Source organism: Buteo buteo, chromosome 11 (genome assembly GCF_964188355.1).
Source record: "Buteo buteo chromosome 11, bButBut1.hap1.1, whole genome shotgun sequence".
In the NCBI taxonomy this organism is placed as follows: Eukaryota; Metazoa; Chordata; class Aves; order Accipitriformes; family Accipitridae; genus Buteo; species Buteo buteo.
In genome coordinates, this window is record NC_134181.1 from 24,400,404 (window position 1) to 24,417,423 (window position 17,020).

Here is a 17,020-nt window from a genome sequence, read left to right on the forward strand (position 1 = left end):
CATATCCCAGCTCCTCTCTGGCACTAATGAATCCTCCCCGCGCACACGGGGCCACGACGGCCAGAGGAGAAGGCAAATAATGCCCTGAAGGAAAGTGGCTCAGCCCGATGGCTGAAGCTCGAGCAGGAGATTAAAGGAGGGCAGGAAGGAGGTCAGGAGGAGCCCTGGGAATTGGACAGATTCCCCCCCACGAAGCCCCGTTCTCTCCCAGCTCCACAAGCATCCCTCCCTCTAGAAAAGGGCCAGAGGCTGCAAATAACCCAAATTACGCTTGCAAGAGCTAAACCAAGCTGAGTGGCAGCTCAGCTCTCCCAAAAGGAGGACAGAGCCATTTCCTCGTGTCCCCCCTACCCCAGCTTGGTCACAGGGGTCACCGGTGACTGCCCTCCAACCCATGGCATGGTCTTTCTCCCACGACTTCATCTATAAGGTCTGAGCCACCCCAATGTCCCCAAACAGAGCTTGTCACCTGCAGCAAGCCAGCCTCATCCTCCAAGGAGCCATGCACAGCTCAGCCTCCCTCCTGAGAAGGGACACAACAGGGCCACCATATCCCTCCCCTCAGCACCCAGCATGAGCAGCAGGGACCACAAGGGTCTGACAAAGAGCTGGGCTTTTATTTCTCATCAAGACAGCAGAGCAGCAAAGCCTCAAACCTGCTTTTCCTGAGCACAGCCAGCATTATTGGCCAGCATCTGCAGTTTGGGAGGCAAGTCAGCAGTTTACAGAGCACTAAATATATCTGTAAACTATCTGCCAAATTCCACCAATCTTTTTATTTTACGCTGGGGAAGAAAATTACCAAGTGACTGGTCAGAAACAACCTTCTCTCCCCTAACGCTGGTGGTGGAATTGGTAGGAACAGGCAGCATTCGGGGAATACACCGTGCCCCGAAGGGAGCATTGGGGATGGTGGGAGCTGCGGTGGTGATCCACAGAGCACAGCCCAGGGGAGACACCACCCTGAAGCTACAGCCAAGGCCTTCTCTCGTTACACCAAGTGAAATCATGCAGACACGTATAAATTGAATGGGAGAAAAATCTATTTCCCTGGCATGCAACTAATGGGATGTTTAGTACTGAGGAACAACTGATTTAAGAGGGAAGGAAGAGCAATTCCCCTGGTTTCCATTTCCAGATCCATTACTGCGGCCCCAGGAAGAGACATCACGGGCTGCGGGGAAGAGACGATGCTCAGCAAGTGCTGTGAGCCACTCCTTGACGAGCCCTTGAGCAGCAGCCCCAGCAGGAAGCAGAACTGAGCCCAGTGCAACCCGCAGCCGGTTCCTGTGCCCGCGTGAGCTGGGCTGGCACATGAGCTGCAGCCACTTGGCTCCCATCACTCCCTGTGGCTTGATGGGCGCTGGGGCTGCAGCAAGGCGTGGGGCCCAGGGAGGGGAGAAGCGATGGCAGAGGCTGCTCCTTGCAGCTTTTGCTGCATTCCAAGGCTGCATCATGAAGCCCAGAGCCTGGCTCGCAGTACCCAGCTTGCTGGCCGATTGCAACAAATCCTCCCAGGGGGGTCTGTCACCCTCACTGCTGCCACTGCCGCCTCCTCCCTGGAGGGAAATCGGTTCACTTGCTGCCGGGGATAAGCAAGGGACAGTTTTAAGCAGTCCCTGGGAGCCAGCAGCTCTGAGCACAGTTCTTCCACAGCCCCCAGCTCTCCTGACTCACCCACCAGCTCTCCTGCTCAACAAGGCCATTTAAATTTCCAGAGCCAGACAATCCTCGGTCCCTTGCCCTGAGCAAGGCAAAGAGAAGCAGAGTCCCAGCACAGCTAAGGCAAAATGCGTCTCTTTGTTTCCGCAGAGCCACCCTGTTCACCTGTGAGCAGCACGAGCGAATCCCTCTCGGTGTCTCCAGGCTTTGTAGAGAAGACATCAAACACCTGCTTTTAAGTCTGAAGGGGCAACACAGGAACACACACATGACTGTGCACACAAAACCTTCGCCTTTCTTCCTCAAATACACCCCATGCAGCACATGCTCGGTGTTTTCGGACTAGAGGGTTTACCCCAGCACAATCACAGGGAGCGTTATCGTGCAGGATCTGTTTGGCAGAGGAAGTATTACACAGGGCGGGAGGCTCCCACACCCCCACGTTTCACGGCTCTTGCCTTAACAGGTGACACATCCCACACCGTCTACTACAGCTTTCTGTTCAGTCAGACAGGGGCTCTTGCCCTCTTTGATGTCCAACGCTTTCTAGCCAACACAACACAACTCCTACCCAAGAGTACCAGTACCGCTGGGGTTAACAACTTTCAGCCTCACTACACGCAATTGCGCTTTCTCCCTTACAAGTTAAATAACCTGCGGCTATTTCCGATGCCTCAGCAAAGAATTAAAATTTCAAGTGGGAGTACAGCAAAGCGCTGGGTCCATGGTGGCAGAACGGCACTTCTGCATCCCCGCGGAGGATGCTACGAGCCTTCAAGCTTGCAGAGAGGCATCTGCAGAGGCTGTGGCTCCTGGCACACATCACCACAGCAGGGCATTACAGTGTTAGATGACTCTCTGCAAGCCTTGTCCATGTGTACATTACAGCAAAAGTGCTCGGATAAAAGCCTACAAGGGGATATCCTAGAGACAGGCAGACAACTTTCATGGATGCGTTTTCCTGGTGCATCTTGAAGCAATTTAAAGTGTTTAGCTTTAAATCCTGTCCGGGCTGAATGTGAAAATGGCTGGGCAGAGAGCAGCACAAGGAGGGAGGCGCAGTTAGAAGGTGCTACAACACAAGTGTTTTTGCTCCCTGCTATTAAAGCAGCGCTGCGAACAGTATTTGTCAATCCCTAAAGGTCTTTGCTCCACCACTGCAGAACAACAAGAGAAAAAAACCACATGCCACTAGCCTGTGGCTTGCAGGATCAAGTCTTTGGTCCTTTAAAAGAAGTGCAGAGCCAAAGCGTTTCTCCCCTTTACAACTGTGCCCTTTCCCTCTCCTCCAGGGAGGCGAAGGGAGCTGCGGCTCAGAGCTCAGCCATCAGCTGCAGTGTCACATTCCAGGTCATCCAAAGATTGGCAGAGTCCAGGAGACGGGCAAGTCGGGACCACGTGTTTCTACCGTCAGGAAAGAGGCCTTTAAGCGCAAAGCCATCTCTATCCCATGAAAAGCAGCAGTAGGGTATTTTACTTTGCGGGTTCCCTCCAAGGAGAAGCCACTATGAAAGGACACTGTCCTATGCTAACAGGAACTGGAGCAGAGAAGCAGAAGAGACACTACATCCGCAGCAGAGCAGCCAGACTGGCTCAGAGAGCACAGATGCTGTTTGTTTTCAGCCCAATTACCTTGCTGCACATATTGTCTTTACTGCAGTTCTTGTTATCCTTGTCTGTTGCTTCCTCCTCCACCTTTACAAGGGAAAAAAATAAAAAGGGTATAAATAAAAAAGTAGAGCCGGGGGGGACAGGAGGAGACTGAACAGCTGGTGTTGGAGCGGCTGGGAGAGCATCGGGATGGGATCCAGGGTGCTCCACGGATGTTGGACACGGGGAGCTACGGAGGAGGTGGGATTCGGAGAATAAGCCAGGCAACCCACTCAGGCAGCTTCTACTTCATGAACCAAGAGCCACAAAGACTTTGTTCCTAGGAGGTACAGAGATGTCAACCCCAGCTGAGACATGAACCCCAGAGCCAAGTTCCTCGGCTCTGCACACGGTGCATGGGGAGCGTTCAGTGCTTTACAAAGCCGAACTGTGTAACTACACACTATTGAGCCTTTCAACCTCCCTCCTACAAGGCTCGGGGCTGGGACAAAGTGGGTCTGGGCTCCAGGGGGACTCCTGACTGCTGCTCCAGCAGTTGTCCACCAGGTAAGCAGGCTGATCTGGGACTCTGCGGACTCTGGAGCACAGCCCAGCACCAGGAAGTCTCCTTGCCCCTGCCAGCGTGCAGGTCTCTGGTCACTTGTGGGAGATTCAGCTTCTATCCCTCAAGCTAAGGCAAGCCAAGAATCCCATTTTCTTATTTCCTGGAAAACTATTCCAGGTTTATACACTCCTCCATCCTGCTGTGAATATCCCCCGAAGAGCCCAGCTGCTGTGGTCCAGACCCTGCGCTCTCTGCATGTCTCCCACGTGCCTCCCACACCCAGCACCGTGCCAACCCCGGATCCCAGCCACACTGAGGATAAGCACCAACACCCCTGCCCCAAGCTGATGCCCAGCAGGTAGGAAACTTCCAGGTAAGGAAAGAGGGAGGCATCATTCCCATTTAGGAGCCTCCAAGACCAGGCAGCTGCGGGGCAGATTTTCCTGGATCGCCATTTCAGACTTGCCACGTTTAAGCCCTGTTTTAGGTACCCAAATCCATCAGCTGGCAGAGATAAGCCATCAGCGGAAAGGGGAGGGCTGATGCCAACAGCACTGATCAGATCAAGAGCAACAGGAGAGGATCCACCCTCCAACAATTGCTTATCTCTGACCCCACAAGGGAGAGCAACATCTCTGGGACAGCAGAGGCACGGGATGGTGATTTGGTAGCCACACACAGGGAAAACCTGGGCCAGAGCACCCCAGGGCCAGCTGAGCAAGCTGATTGCACATGGCTTTTCTAGCCACTCTCTGCCTCTTCCCTGCAAGCAAAGCTGATGGTAGCAGTCCCTGGGGATGACAGGCAACCCCAAGGAGGAGCAGCAGATGGACGCAAGGTGATAAAACGTCTCCCTCAAGTGGGAGGAGAGGACAGGGAAAGCACAGCATCGGGGATGAAGAAGGCAGAGCAGGCTGGCTCATGTGCATCTCCCCACCCGTGGCTCAGAGCAAGGTCTAAGCGCAGCTTTGACAGGAGAAGGCTAAGCAGGCACCTCAGGCTGGGATTCAGAAAAAAACATAAACCAAACTCCAAAACCTCTCTGCACTTCTCAGCAGCTTTTTGGTGAAGGCTCTCACAACCCTTTCTGAATAATTCAGCAACCTGCATAATCTCTCCGGAGGATGGATGTTTTGCCATCTGCATTCGACAGCAGATGCCGGGGAGCGACTGGCCACAGTCGCACAGCCTGGGAAGTGGTTAACCTGGTCAGCCACACCTGCATGAGGCTTTCCCAGCACCAGGAGCTCCTTGCTCCAGCTGCAACATGAAACACCTACAAAGCCCAGGCCTTTGAAAGCCAGCCAGTCTACCCCCATGCTCCCTAGAGACCCGATATCACTGCTCTAAGCATCCAATTACTCCCCATACAAACTGCTGTTAGGGACCAGGCGGAAACGCTTGCCACTAAAAGCCTTCTGTAAAAGGTGAAGCCATTCCCCTGCAATTACAGGTTCTTACCTCCTTCCTCCACTTGAGCTCGCAGAAAACCCGTTCGAAGCACTCATGCATGTAGTTGAACTGCAAAGAGAAAGCAGGCATCCCTCAGAGCAGCAAGCAGCCCCAGACAGCTGCCCTGGCTCCCAGCCAGAGGGAGTCTGGCACTGGTTGCCAGCCCAGAGCTCCCCGTACTGCGGGCTCCTCCTGGTGGCCACCGGCCCCTGCATCACCTCCCGCCCCAAAAGCTGGAGCACAGGCTGCTCCTCCAGCTTCTAGAAGGAAAACAAGCAGGTTCTGGGCTTTTCCTTAGCAAATCTGCAAAGAACGGGGCTACTTACATAGGGGGTGAAGATTTTAACCCATCGGGGTTTCTTCTCTCCTCGTGCGTATTCGAAACAAAATGCCATTCCCTCTTCGTCTGTGTCCCACCGCTGCATTTCGTCCCATTCAAATGCTATTACCTGGTTCTGAAGGAAGACGAAACCCAGGTGAGGCCAGAGCCCAGCAGACCATGAGGAAGTGCAGGTTTAAGGCAGATCAGGTGGCAAAAGCAAAGCCACACGAAGGGGGAATGTGGATGCCTCGGACAGCCTTGCTGCAGAGACAGGTATGAGCCAGGGAAGCAGCAGTGGAAACACACACTAACACCCACAGAGCAAAATCCCTTTGGAGGCCTCTCAGCCGCAGTCCCGAACCCCCAGAGCGTTGGGGACACGACACTGATGCTCTCTGCCTATAGCAAAGTCAAGGTGGAGGCCAGGGGCTGAGCCCAGCTCCCCAGGACCTCACAGAAACCCCCTTACCTCCAGCTGGCCTTCCTCTGTGCAGGCATGGAGTTTAAAGTGCTTAATGCTGATGGCTGTAATCACATGTCCCTTCCGCCGAGAGTCACAGGAGCAATGGGGGAAGATGATCTCGTTGTAACCCTCACATGTCCGTAACATGTTTAAATACTGCAGAGAGAAAGCTGCAGGCGTTAGCTTGCTCAGACGAATGGAAGGGGACCCCTGCACCCTCCTGCTTCTCACACCGCCTCCACCTTGCACATGCTCTGGTACTAATCACCCCCTTGGAAATCCCTGGCTTTACCCCAGCCCAGGGAAGCTGGATCCCCTCCAAAGGAGACCAAAAACCCACAGGCAGCAGGGCTGTGCTAGGGGAAGGAAGGAGACCCCTCCAGCTGCTCAATTCCCCTCCCCAAATCATTAATCCATCCAGGCACAGATATACACAGAGCATCTCGTGGCTTCGAATGCCAAAAGCCCTTTCCAGGAGAGCTGGTGCAGCCAGAGTCACCGATCAGAGTGACCGTGCTCCCCCTGGAAGGGTACAGAGCTGAGCAAACAGCTAAAGCAGCCCCGGGACTGAAAGCACCACTCTTGCTAGATCCATCCTCCTGATTGTTACAGGCTGAAGATGAGATCAGAAAAAGAGGCTGTCGGGCCGATGTGGCATCCAGGTTTCTCAGAGTCCTTCGATGCAAATGCTCTTGAAACTCATGAAAAGGTCCAAAGAGGTATTTTGGCTATTTTTCTTTCTTTCTGAGTGTAGCCCAGACAAAGCAGCACTGTGAGGACACTGGAGAAGTGCTAGGAGCTCTGAGTCACAGCACAGGACATGGGAAAAGCCAGGAGCTTCTCTAGGGGCCGGTGCTCCAGAGCCTCACAACCTCTCGTTGCATGAGAAAGGTTTACACAGGGCAGAACTACAACAAAGTCTGAAGTGACTTTTTAACCAAGGAACAAGCCACATCCAGACCAGAGGAAGGAGCCAAATCCTCAAGTATTGTGCTCCAGGCAGGACCCTTAATAACATGGGGCAAGGTAGAGGATGAAGTACTTTGACTTCACAGGGTCTTTGGGACACAGACATTGTCTTCTTGACCTCCTGCTAGACCACAGCCCTACTGCACCTGGTGTACGTGTGTGTGTACATAGATATATATATGCTGGGATATACCCTTTCCAAAGATTCAGATCTTTCTTGGGTCATTAGAAAGCCAGCAAGACAAGCAGAAACAAAAGAGCCATGAGATAACCCACAGGAGGAAGCGTCTATGTACTGATCCTTATCATTAGTTAATAATTAACCTTCTTGGCTTAGCATTTCAGATGACCCTTCTGGGGTCTGCCCCAAGGTAGTCCCCCAGCAGGGACCTCTCAGAGCTACTGCAGTCAAATGGGCTTTGAGGAGGGGCCTGACCAAGACCAGTCAAGCTGGAGAAGGGGATCCCAAGGCCGTTGTTCTTCGAGAGCAGCCAAGCTGGCTACAAGAATGCAGGGAGGGTGCAGCAAGTCAGGGAAAGGGCAGCCTGCGTTCATTTGGTACCAGCAGCCCTGAGCAACCTAAGAAGTTATTTACAAGTCAGATTCTTCTGTTGTTTGATCTTCAAGCCAAGCCTGCATCTGACAGATGAGCTCAGGGCATCCCCTTCACTCCCCCACATCCATGCCAGGCAGGCTCATCGAGTCATACCAAGCTCCCAAGCATTTGCTGGGCAAGGTGATAAAAGGCAGAAAATCCCTGATCAGACAGCAAGCTCTGACACAGGATTTGCAATCTGGGAAGACTTGTGCCGGACAAAAAAAACCCAAAAAACTAAGGCATGGAGGGGGCAGCAACTTGCATTACAAGCACACCAGGACCCACCCCTCCTTTGGCTAGCCCAGCATCACCAACTCAGAGGCAGTGTTGAGGCAGAAAGAGACCTTTGCCTCTCAATTACTAGGAAGAAAGAGCCATCCCCGAAGGGCTGCAGATGAAGGATCGCTACATCACATGTTAAGCACCTCACCTTTCAACATTGGCAATAACCCACAAGGTTTTATCACTGCCTTGTTTGGAGCCAAGTCAATAGGTGATCTTGCCAAGGACAAGCCGCTGTTCAAACGTGCCAGGCACGAGGAGAGGTTTTGGTTCATGCAGCGGCCGACCCTCGGGCACATCCCAGCCCTGCGTCTGGCATTCCTGCATGTCTACACACCCTGCCAACCCCTCCTGTGCTAAGCCCACACCCCCACGGCTCTCTGTGGTTATTGCTTTCCAAGAAAGATGTGTTTCTCAAGGCTGTGTGCATAGAATGGTTTGGGTTGGAAGGGACCTTTGAAGATCATCTAGTCCAACCCCGCTGCCATGGGCAGGGACATCTTTCACTAGCCCAGGTTGCTCAAAGCCCTGTCCAACCTGACCTTGAACACTTACAGGGATGGCGCACCCACAACTTCTCTGGGCAACCTGTTCCAGTGTCTCCTTTCCAAACACAGCATTGCAAACAGGAAGGAAAGCAAACAGGACAGGTAGGATAACTCACCATGACCATCTTTCTCTGCTCACACAGCTTCTGTAACTGGTAGGACTTCTCCTCTGCTTTGATGTAGCCTTTCTTGACATCATCAACAGCCTAAACAGGAAAAGGGAAAGGAAACCCAGAAGGTCAGACTAGTGGACTCTTCACTGAGTCACAATGCTTTGCTTTCCCTGGCTGACCCTGAGGCTGCTTTGAACAGCCAACCCCAATTCACAGCCCCAGAAGGTGACCAATGTCCCCAAACAGGCAGAGGGATGGAGAGGCTCAAAGAGGTGGTTCTCTGCACTCACTGGCTCCTGCCACGAGCCTCTGATTGCCTCGGGGAGCATACAGATGCTTAAGCATCTAGGCGGACTTTGGAAGAATGTCCCCTGGCAAAAGAGGATGGATCTGGAAATGCTGGTACCTGGAATCCTGCTTTTGCCTTCAGGCACAGGCAGGGACAGGCTGGTACAACTCTTCTTCTCCAGACACACAGGCACAGCCACCTCCAGCAGAGCCATGCTGGCTTTTACCCACTGTACTGCTGGAGTGTTGGCAGGAAAATGTGTTTTTCCTTCAGGACTGAGCAGGTACACAGCCCCTTCCTTTCACTCCTCAGCTGCACATCCCAGCAAGAACTCCTGCCCCTGGCACAAAGCAGCTTGTAAAGCTGCCAGCCAGTAAAGATCCAGTCTAGGAGATCAAAGAATTTGACAACTACTGTTTTTATTTCAATTTGTACCAGAGGCTGGTACAGGCTTAGTTCAGAGAGCACTGGGACAGCATTTTTGGTGGTTAAGACAGAGCAGGACTCATCTCACTGAACTTTGCAGATATCTACCTCTGAGCTGGTCATCCTAGACTGGTTTTATACAGGCAATGGGAGAACATGGCTCTTCTCGGACTCGCTTCATCCCAGAGAATCTGCATAAAGTGAAATCACAGGCAGGAACGTCCCCTTTCCTTACGGTGAACAGCGAGAAGTCTGTTCCCCGTCTTCACTGACAACACACAGAACTGAGGAAAACATATCTGACCCAAGGAGTGCAGCCTCCCGCGATCCTTTTAGCTTGCTCTGGGAAGGCAACTTCCTGCAATGACAGCAGCAGAGTCCTGCCTCCCAGGTCAATTGTGACTTGGCCACAAGTTCACCACAGCACCGCTGATTCACCCAACCATGGACTTCTACTCCTTGAAGTTACCCAAGCAGGACTGGCCCTCAATTTCATGCTCTGTTGCCAGTATGCCAAAGGACAGCGGTGTTTGGAGCAGTTCTGGGAGCCAGGCACTTGTGTTGCCTTACCTCCAGTAAAAAATTACAACTCTTGGGCACCTACCTGATGGAAGAAGTAGGTGACTGCCAGGTCGTTGTCATTGAGAAGAACCTCCTCCTCTGTAGTGAAGAGCCATTTTCGGATGGTCAGGCACGTTCCTGGCACCGCTGAGGTGTAGTTCTGCACGTAGAGTTTGTGGGGGAATTCATTGGGCGCCAGTTTGCGCACTGGAAAAAGCACAAGACGTTGAGGTCAGCACACAGGCCCACACAGCATCAGCAGCATCATCTGTGACTGGAGCCTGGCTACTGCACAAATCAATGTTGGCGATGCCCTTTAGCTGAGTCAGCCAGGATCGGGACTCCAGTTCTGCTCCAGGGCCCTTTCTTCTCCTCCCTGACCAAATCCAGCTTTTTTCAATACCTACTTCCACACTGTCAGGACCACACCAGTCCCTTGCAATTGCCTCTAGTGCACAGGCAGGAATCTGTGTGAGACTGAACTCCTCTCGGTCGTTGGAGAGCTCAGCGCAGCTCTCAAGCATCAGTTCAACAGCCTGACTTCATTCCCTGCTGTGCACAGGGAGGTCCATCCTCCCTAAACCTTAGGACCTATGCCCAGGACCTATGCACTGTGCCCACAGTGGAGAAGGTCCACCCCATCCTGACAGGCTGCCACCAGAGTCTGGACAAAACCCGCTGCATTGCTCAGCCAAGCTGGAGCAGCTGGGCCACCAGCAAGTCCCTGTCGAGACATTTACTGCGTTCAAATCTGCTTTACCCAGCTACGATGGACAAAAAAGGCGCGTGCCAGTATGTCTCCATCAGGTAAGGATACAGTCATTATCTTACTGCAGATGGAGCTTATAGTTTCCAGAGAAATTAAATGGAGTGTATCCAGACAGGAATAAATGTGGATGTTCACAGTGAGTGTCCAAAAAGCACAAGCCGTAAAGGTTAACTGAAGTTTTTACTTTCCAGTGCAGTTTGAGAAGTGCAGCACTCACACGAACAAGGAATTAATAGCTCCAGTTAGAGTCTGGCACCATAAAAGCTTCTTGCATGAGACTGCAAGCGTGCTGCAGCGTCCCATCTCCCAAGAGCAGGTATTCCCAATTGAGGCTCCCCACACAGCCCTGCTTCAGCAATGTTGAAACACGTTGACCCTCCAGCCCTGGTCTTCCCTCCCTCTGTCCGTGTCCTGCTCTGTCACACCAGCACCCAGTAACTCTCAAAAAGTGACCATGAACCCGATGGCAGAGGCAGTTCTGTGATGCCAACACTTTTACAGGAGATTGGTGACCTTGGCTGCCCCAGGGTCAGCATCTGAATGCAAACCCAGCTTGTTCTGTGAGATGAGTCATTTTAGGAGGTCTCAGAAGCTAAAAATCACCCCTTCTGCTCAGCCAGAATCTTGTAAGCACAAGCAACAGCCCTAGAAATCTCTTCCTACAAGGCATTTTGCTGTAACAACAGGATGAGTTTGAGGCACATAGAGATGACAATTCAGAAATGAAGGTACCCAGCTGGGAATGAGAAATACACTTGGCTTAAAACCCAGCAGAGGGTAAAAATAATACACAAACCAACCACTACACCCATTTTGTGGTGTGACCGCAATATTTTGCCCTCTCAACAGTTTCAGTGAACCCAACATGAAGCTGGACGAAATCAGAGATTGCTGCGGCCAAGGATCTGAACAGCAGCCAGGGGACCCCAGCACACGCTAAGCTGGAAGGATGGCAAGTACTTAAGTGCCAAAATGATCGCCCAGAATCCCACAGTCAAGCCTCAAATACCATCAGGATTTAACCACAGAAGGAGAGAAGAGAAGCTAAGATGCAGCTTGCAGCAACCCCCTTCTCCAGGACCTGGATATTGCCCCACACCTATGTGTGTACAGACTGAGGGTGCCCTCAATCCACTTTCCAGCACCTTCGCTCTGTCCCAAGCCACTGCCCCCCCCTTTCCAGAGACTGCCATGTTACAATGATGCTGCCCCTTTTTTCTAAGCTTGCTGGACCCTTTGAACTAAAGTAAAATGCATCTCTCAGTTTAACAAAAAGCTCATCTCCTTGAACTGCTTAAGAAAGGGAAAGTTAAGCGGCAACAAAAAAGCCATCAAACTTTGAGGGCTCCTCACTATCAGAGCCTACTGTGCCTGCCCGATTCCTCCCAGGGGCTCCTGATATTGCGAGCAGAGATAAGACCTAAATGAGAGTGCCACTGGGCTCTGCTAGTGCTGCAGAGCTTTCTCCCAGTTGCTCGTCAGCACCGAGGGGATTAAAAGACTTACCAAAGGAGTGATTGATCACTTCAAACAAGGCGAAGTAGTTTGCGGTAATACTGTCCATTCCAACTTTCACAGCCACGGCCTAAAGAGCAACCAAATGGGAAAATGGGGTGAGCCGAACAGGAGCCAGTAGCTGTCTGTCCGCCTCCAGGGCAAGGCTGGCTACATACAGGTTATTCCCAAGTCTTCCCTAACCTGAGGTGTTAGTCACCACAGAAAACCTGAATTTTACTCTTCCAGTAAAACCAGGTGTTTTCTTACGCAAGGGCTTAGACTCTCCTGCCTTCACCTTCCTGTAAACTGCTCTAGATTTTAAGTGCCCCTATGGCTGACAATTAGGTCATCTTTTCTTCTGATGCCTCCAGCTTCAGTTCCTAATAGAAGAGGTGTGCACACTTCCCCTAGGAGTTTTCTCCAACAACGTTTCCATCCTGCACGCTAATACCACAGCCAAAACTCACAGACCTCAGCGCAGGCGACATGAAATTCAAGAGGCTGCGTCCCAAACACATCCTGCACTGCAAATCCCATCTACCCAAAGGATTCTGCTGTGCAGATCCGGAGCTCCTGAGAGCCTGCTCTTTTGCAGCCCTCTGGGGCTCCCTTGCTTGCAGCAACATTTCTAGTTCCCCTTTCAAAAAGGGTCTCCCTTGCATCATCTTATTCCCCCTAATCCATTGACAGCTTCCACTTTTCCTCCTGCAGTGCTGGTTGATGTCAGTTCTCATTGGTTTTCTACTTAAAGCACTGGGCCTCTGGCCACTTGCAAACCTGTAATCTGGCCAGAGAATCCCCCAAAAGGGTCACTACCCTTAATATTCAACTTGCTGTCCTGCCACACAGCCACAGTGAGACTCGTGTGTTGGCTGCTGGCAGCTCTTGGATCCAACTCCTCCACCGCAGCCACTGAAAGCCATAATACACAATCTGTCTAGTGCTTAGAGCCATCCGCCAGCTTTAAGATATTATCAGTGAAAATTAATTCAGCGATGACTGTCCTTGCAGCCAAACCTGCCAGCAAAAATGCTGCTTCAGCACAGCATAAGGTTAGAGTTCTCTAGCATCCCTATCCTCTCTGCTACAGCAAAGCAGCATCACTGATGCCCACCTGCACTCGAGAGGAGCAGAGAGAAGCAAGTGGGTGCCAGTAGGGTCTTGGTTAACATCCAAATCACGTTAATCTTCCGGTCAAGGCAAAAAAAGAAATAGCTCACCTGGTACACCTGGTCTGTAGTGCTGTTCTTTTTGACTCTTACTGTCACTGTTGTTGTATCTGGTAACGCTACTCGGAGCTCCACGTCCGAGACGCCGTTGTAATTCTGAAGGAGGGAAGAAGAGGGGACAGAAATCCGCGTCACACAAACTGAGCCCCAAGCTCTATTTATTGCCTTGTGCTGGCTGATTAAAATGGTCACTTCTAACAACCAGCTGCTATGCAAGCCTCAGGAATCCCATTCCAGTCTGCACCACAGAAATTCTGAAAGAAGGCTCTGCTCTGAGACAGGAAGCTGAGCAAACAGTTTCAGGCCACAACAGGGTAGGATTTTACATTCACAGGTTTGCCAGTGAAGAGCAAGAGAAAGCTCCGGGACACAGCAACTTCATGCACCATGGGAAGGTTGGAAAATGAACAATAGTTGAAGGGCAAATATCAACTCACTGCTGCTGCCTGCAACTCAAATCTTGGGAGAAGCAACTCAGACTGGTATTCAGAGTGCCTGTTGCCTTTCTGGCCAAAGGCCGACAAATACAAACAGCTGGGCTGTTTGCAAAGCCACCTGGGCTGCCACCAGCACAGAAACCAGCAGGAAAGTCAGTGAATATGTTTTTTTTTTGCTGGGTCTCCCCTTGCCAGAGAGCCAGGGTATGCAATGAGGCCTCATGGCTGGTTCTGCTCTGTGCACACCTTCAAGAGCAGCATCAAAGCTGCTCTTAGCTGCTGCTATGGAGAAAATGATTCCTATGTGCAGTGACAGAGAGCAAACTGCGGCCTTGATTTTCTGCCGTGGTTTTCTATTCAACCAACTGAAGCTTTGGCAGGGAACACCTTTGCTCTCTGGTCCAGTTTTACCAAGCATTTATGGCCTCTGTACAGGGAAGATCATGGCAGAGCTTCAGCGCCGTCACCTCCTTGCCTACCTCATCTGACTCCGACAGGAACTCCTGCATGATGTCGCTCTCCCCAATGACACGTATCGAACACACTGCAGGACAGAGAGCGCAGGTTAGTGGGGTGCCCGGGGGAAGAGGGAGCTCTCTCCTCCCAGGACCAGCCCAAAGGTGACACGGAAATAACAACTGTCTGTTCTGTTGGCGGCATGAAACAAGGGTGGTATCTCCAGCCCCCAAAAACCTTATCAAAGCAAGTGCTTTCCAGGCTGTATCAGGTGTCCTGGCACAAATACTAATCCAGCCTGAATCCCCTGCAATAGCAAGTGAACAGTGGTGTTGAATAACTCACTGAGATATTCCCCGTGGGTGAAATCCAGGCCCCAGGCACATGGCCAACAGGAGATCTAGACTATACTTAAAAGTGGGCAAGAATTTCATAAATAGTACTTTTGCCTCAAAAAAACCCACCTTATTCCGGAGGGACTGAAACTATTTGGGAATTTAGGCCAAGTTCAGCAAATAATTTGGACCCGAACTGTATCATGTTGCCTCTAAGATGCAACCAGTCTGCCCATTCCTCCAGCCAGCTGGTAACCAAGGATGAAGATGAACGAGCTCAGCAAGGCAGGGCTGAGATATCAGCGGGGTGGGGAAAACCTGACCCATGTCCATCTTATGGGAGGAGGGGGCTTCAATCCCAGATGCTGGCAAGGGAAAAGGCTGTTAAGCTCACACAAACTAACTGAGCTGCTTCCAGGCAACTAAGATAACACAGCATCACAGGATGAGGGGTCATTGCTCCCTGAATCTCATCTACAGCCTCTTCACTGCAAAGTGCAGGGTCAGATCTTTTAGCCAGGCACCCTGATACAGAGATAAGGTTTTGCACCCACTTCCCCACCATCTGAACTCAACCTAAAGGAAACTCCTGCTGCAGGTATTACAATTCTGATTAAAAAGGACCAAAGCGGTCAGCTGTGAACAAGCTCAGGTTGAGCTGAGCTCCCCGATGAGAACAGCCTCAAACACAACGTTCTCCCTGCTCCAAAGCTTCCTTCCTCTGCCTCCTGCCTGTGCTCCCTCATCTCCAAGATTACTGGCGAGCAATATGACACTATAAAAAAAGGCTTGTTGTGTGTTAAAACCTAATTACACATTGTGTTGTTGGAAGGATACTGCAAGCCAGTAACACATGCATCATTAAGCTGTGGCAAGTCTGAGCTCCCTCTCACCACCTTGGCCATAAAATCCCATCCAGCTACAAACAAGCTTCTTTCCCTCACAGGTAAACAAATGCCTGTGAAGTTTTGGACCACCCGTGGAAGGATGTACCCTGAAGATTTGCTTCCCTGCTTGCGAGGAAGGTGGCGTACAGCTCCCAGCTCAGTACCTTTCTCCAGGTATTCCTCCAGCCCTCGCCGCCGGGCATCCAGCTGCTGCTCCGACAAAGAGAATGGCCACTTCCCTGGGAGACGTGGAAAAGTGAAGTTGGCAAATTCCCGTTTCAGGTTCTGGTGCAGGATGGCAAACTCCCGGTACCTCTTTGAGCAAAGCTGGCGGCCCGCCATGTAAACATTGTAGACCTGCAGGGAGGAGAAGAGGCTCACTGGGGTGAGAAAAGCTTTCCAAATCCAAACTGGCACAGCTCTGCCTTCCCAGACCCACAGGTAGCACAAGGCTAAATTAGGAGGGTTTGAGCTAGAATGAGAAACTGGTATGAATAGTTAAATACACCACTGCTTATCCCTGGAGCTGGGGGATGTCCCAACTACTGCCTCATTCTGACAGCAGCTGGATCGGCATGAATTCAAGGCACCTTTCTATTCCAAAAGCAGAGGAAAAACAACCAAACCCTTTACAAAAGGCCCCAAGCCTGATGCAGCCATCACGGCATTCACCTGGATCATGTCCTGCACACAGGAGGGTCCCCAAGATGCACCACCAGATGGATGTCACAGTAATACTGTCCTGACTGCATCAGCTGTTTTCAGCAACAGGAGCCTCATCACCTTCCAGATGTGCTTGACACTACCACTGAATTTCCAGCCTGTTGCAGAATTGAGCCTCTCATTGCAGCAAAAACTCCAGAGCTCTGGGCTCAGGTTCACGGCTACTTCCCTGAAACCCAGAGAGGTCCCAAAGCGAGCAGGAGGCTCGGTTTGTGTTTGGACACAGCCCCTGGCAGCCGTCAGGCATCAACCATGGGGCAGATCCCAGGGGAGAGGCAGCATGAAATCTTTTAGGAACACTCCATGTTAACTAGTTTTTTCATTATGCTTGCACTCTTCCAGTTTCATTCTGGACACTGTTAAGGAAGTAAGACTCTGATCCCAAATAGGGGAAACCCAGAGCAGAGTTACAGTCACAGGACATTTCTAAGCACTGCGATGCTCTTCAGGGAATTCCCTTCCCATTCATTAACCAGTTGCCTCCATTTTTAAAGCCAATCTGCTCAGTCTCGCAGGCAAGTTAAACAAGCTCTTATCTAGGCATTGCTAATATGCCCTCAGTGATAAGGAGGTCCCAAACTGCAGCAGTTACCTCAATTAGCTTCACACGAGTAAAGGGATGCAGTGGTGAAAAGAGTACGTTCACAGTTTTCCGTGTTGCACTAGGGAAGTGTTTGCAATGACAACCTTTCCTCTTGAGGAGAGGAGCATCACCCTCCACTGTCCTCCTGAAGCCAAAGGGCTGGCAGAGCACAGAGGTGGAGTGTAGCAAGAGGCACATGCCAAAGATGCACCGAGGGTGGCTTCAGCAGTGTTCAGAAGACTCAAAACCCCAATCTGCTCCCCA

General features: G+C 51.5%; 1 protein-coding gene across 3 annotated transcripts in view; it reads right to left on the reverse strand.

The window, feature by feature from the left end:
- SNX27 (sorting nexin 27) overlaps positions 1-17,020 on the reverse strand; it is a 35,560-nt gene that overhangs the window by 3,538 nt on the left and 15,002 nt on the right. For 2 of the 3 annotated variants that reach the window (XM_075040670.1, XM_075040673.1), the window contains exons 3-12: positions 15,615-15,807; positions 14,252-14,316; positions 13,327-13,431; positions 12,116-12,194; positions 9,884-10,047; positions 8,568-8,657; positions 6,061-6,210; positions 5,596-5,724; positions 5,279-5,338; positions 3,295-3,357 (exon numbers count right to left, since the gene is read on the reverse strand). In XM_075040670.1, the coding sequence (XP_074896771.1) occupies positions 3,295-3,357; positions 5,279-5,338; positions 5,596-5,724; positions 6,061-6,210; positions 8,568-8,657; positions 9,884-10,047; positions 12,116-12,194; positions 13,327-13,431; positions 14,252-14,316; positions 15,615-15,807 (1,098 nt within the window). The remainder of the gene's footprint in view (positions 1-3,294; positions 3,358-5,278; positions 5,339-5,595; positions 5,725-6,060; positions 6,211-8,567; positions 8,658-9,883; positions 10,048-12,115; positions 12,195-13,326; positions 13,432-14,251; positions 14,317-15,614; positions 15,808-17,020) is intronic. The other variant, XM_075040671.1, reaches the window with a different exon arrangement.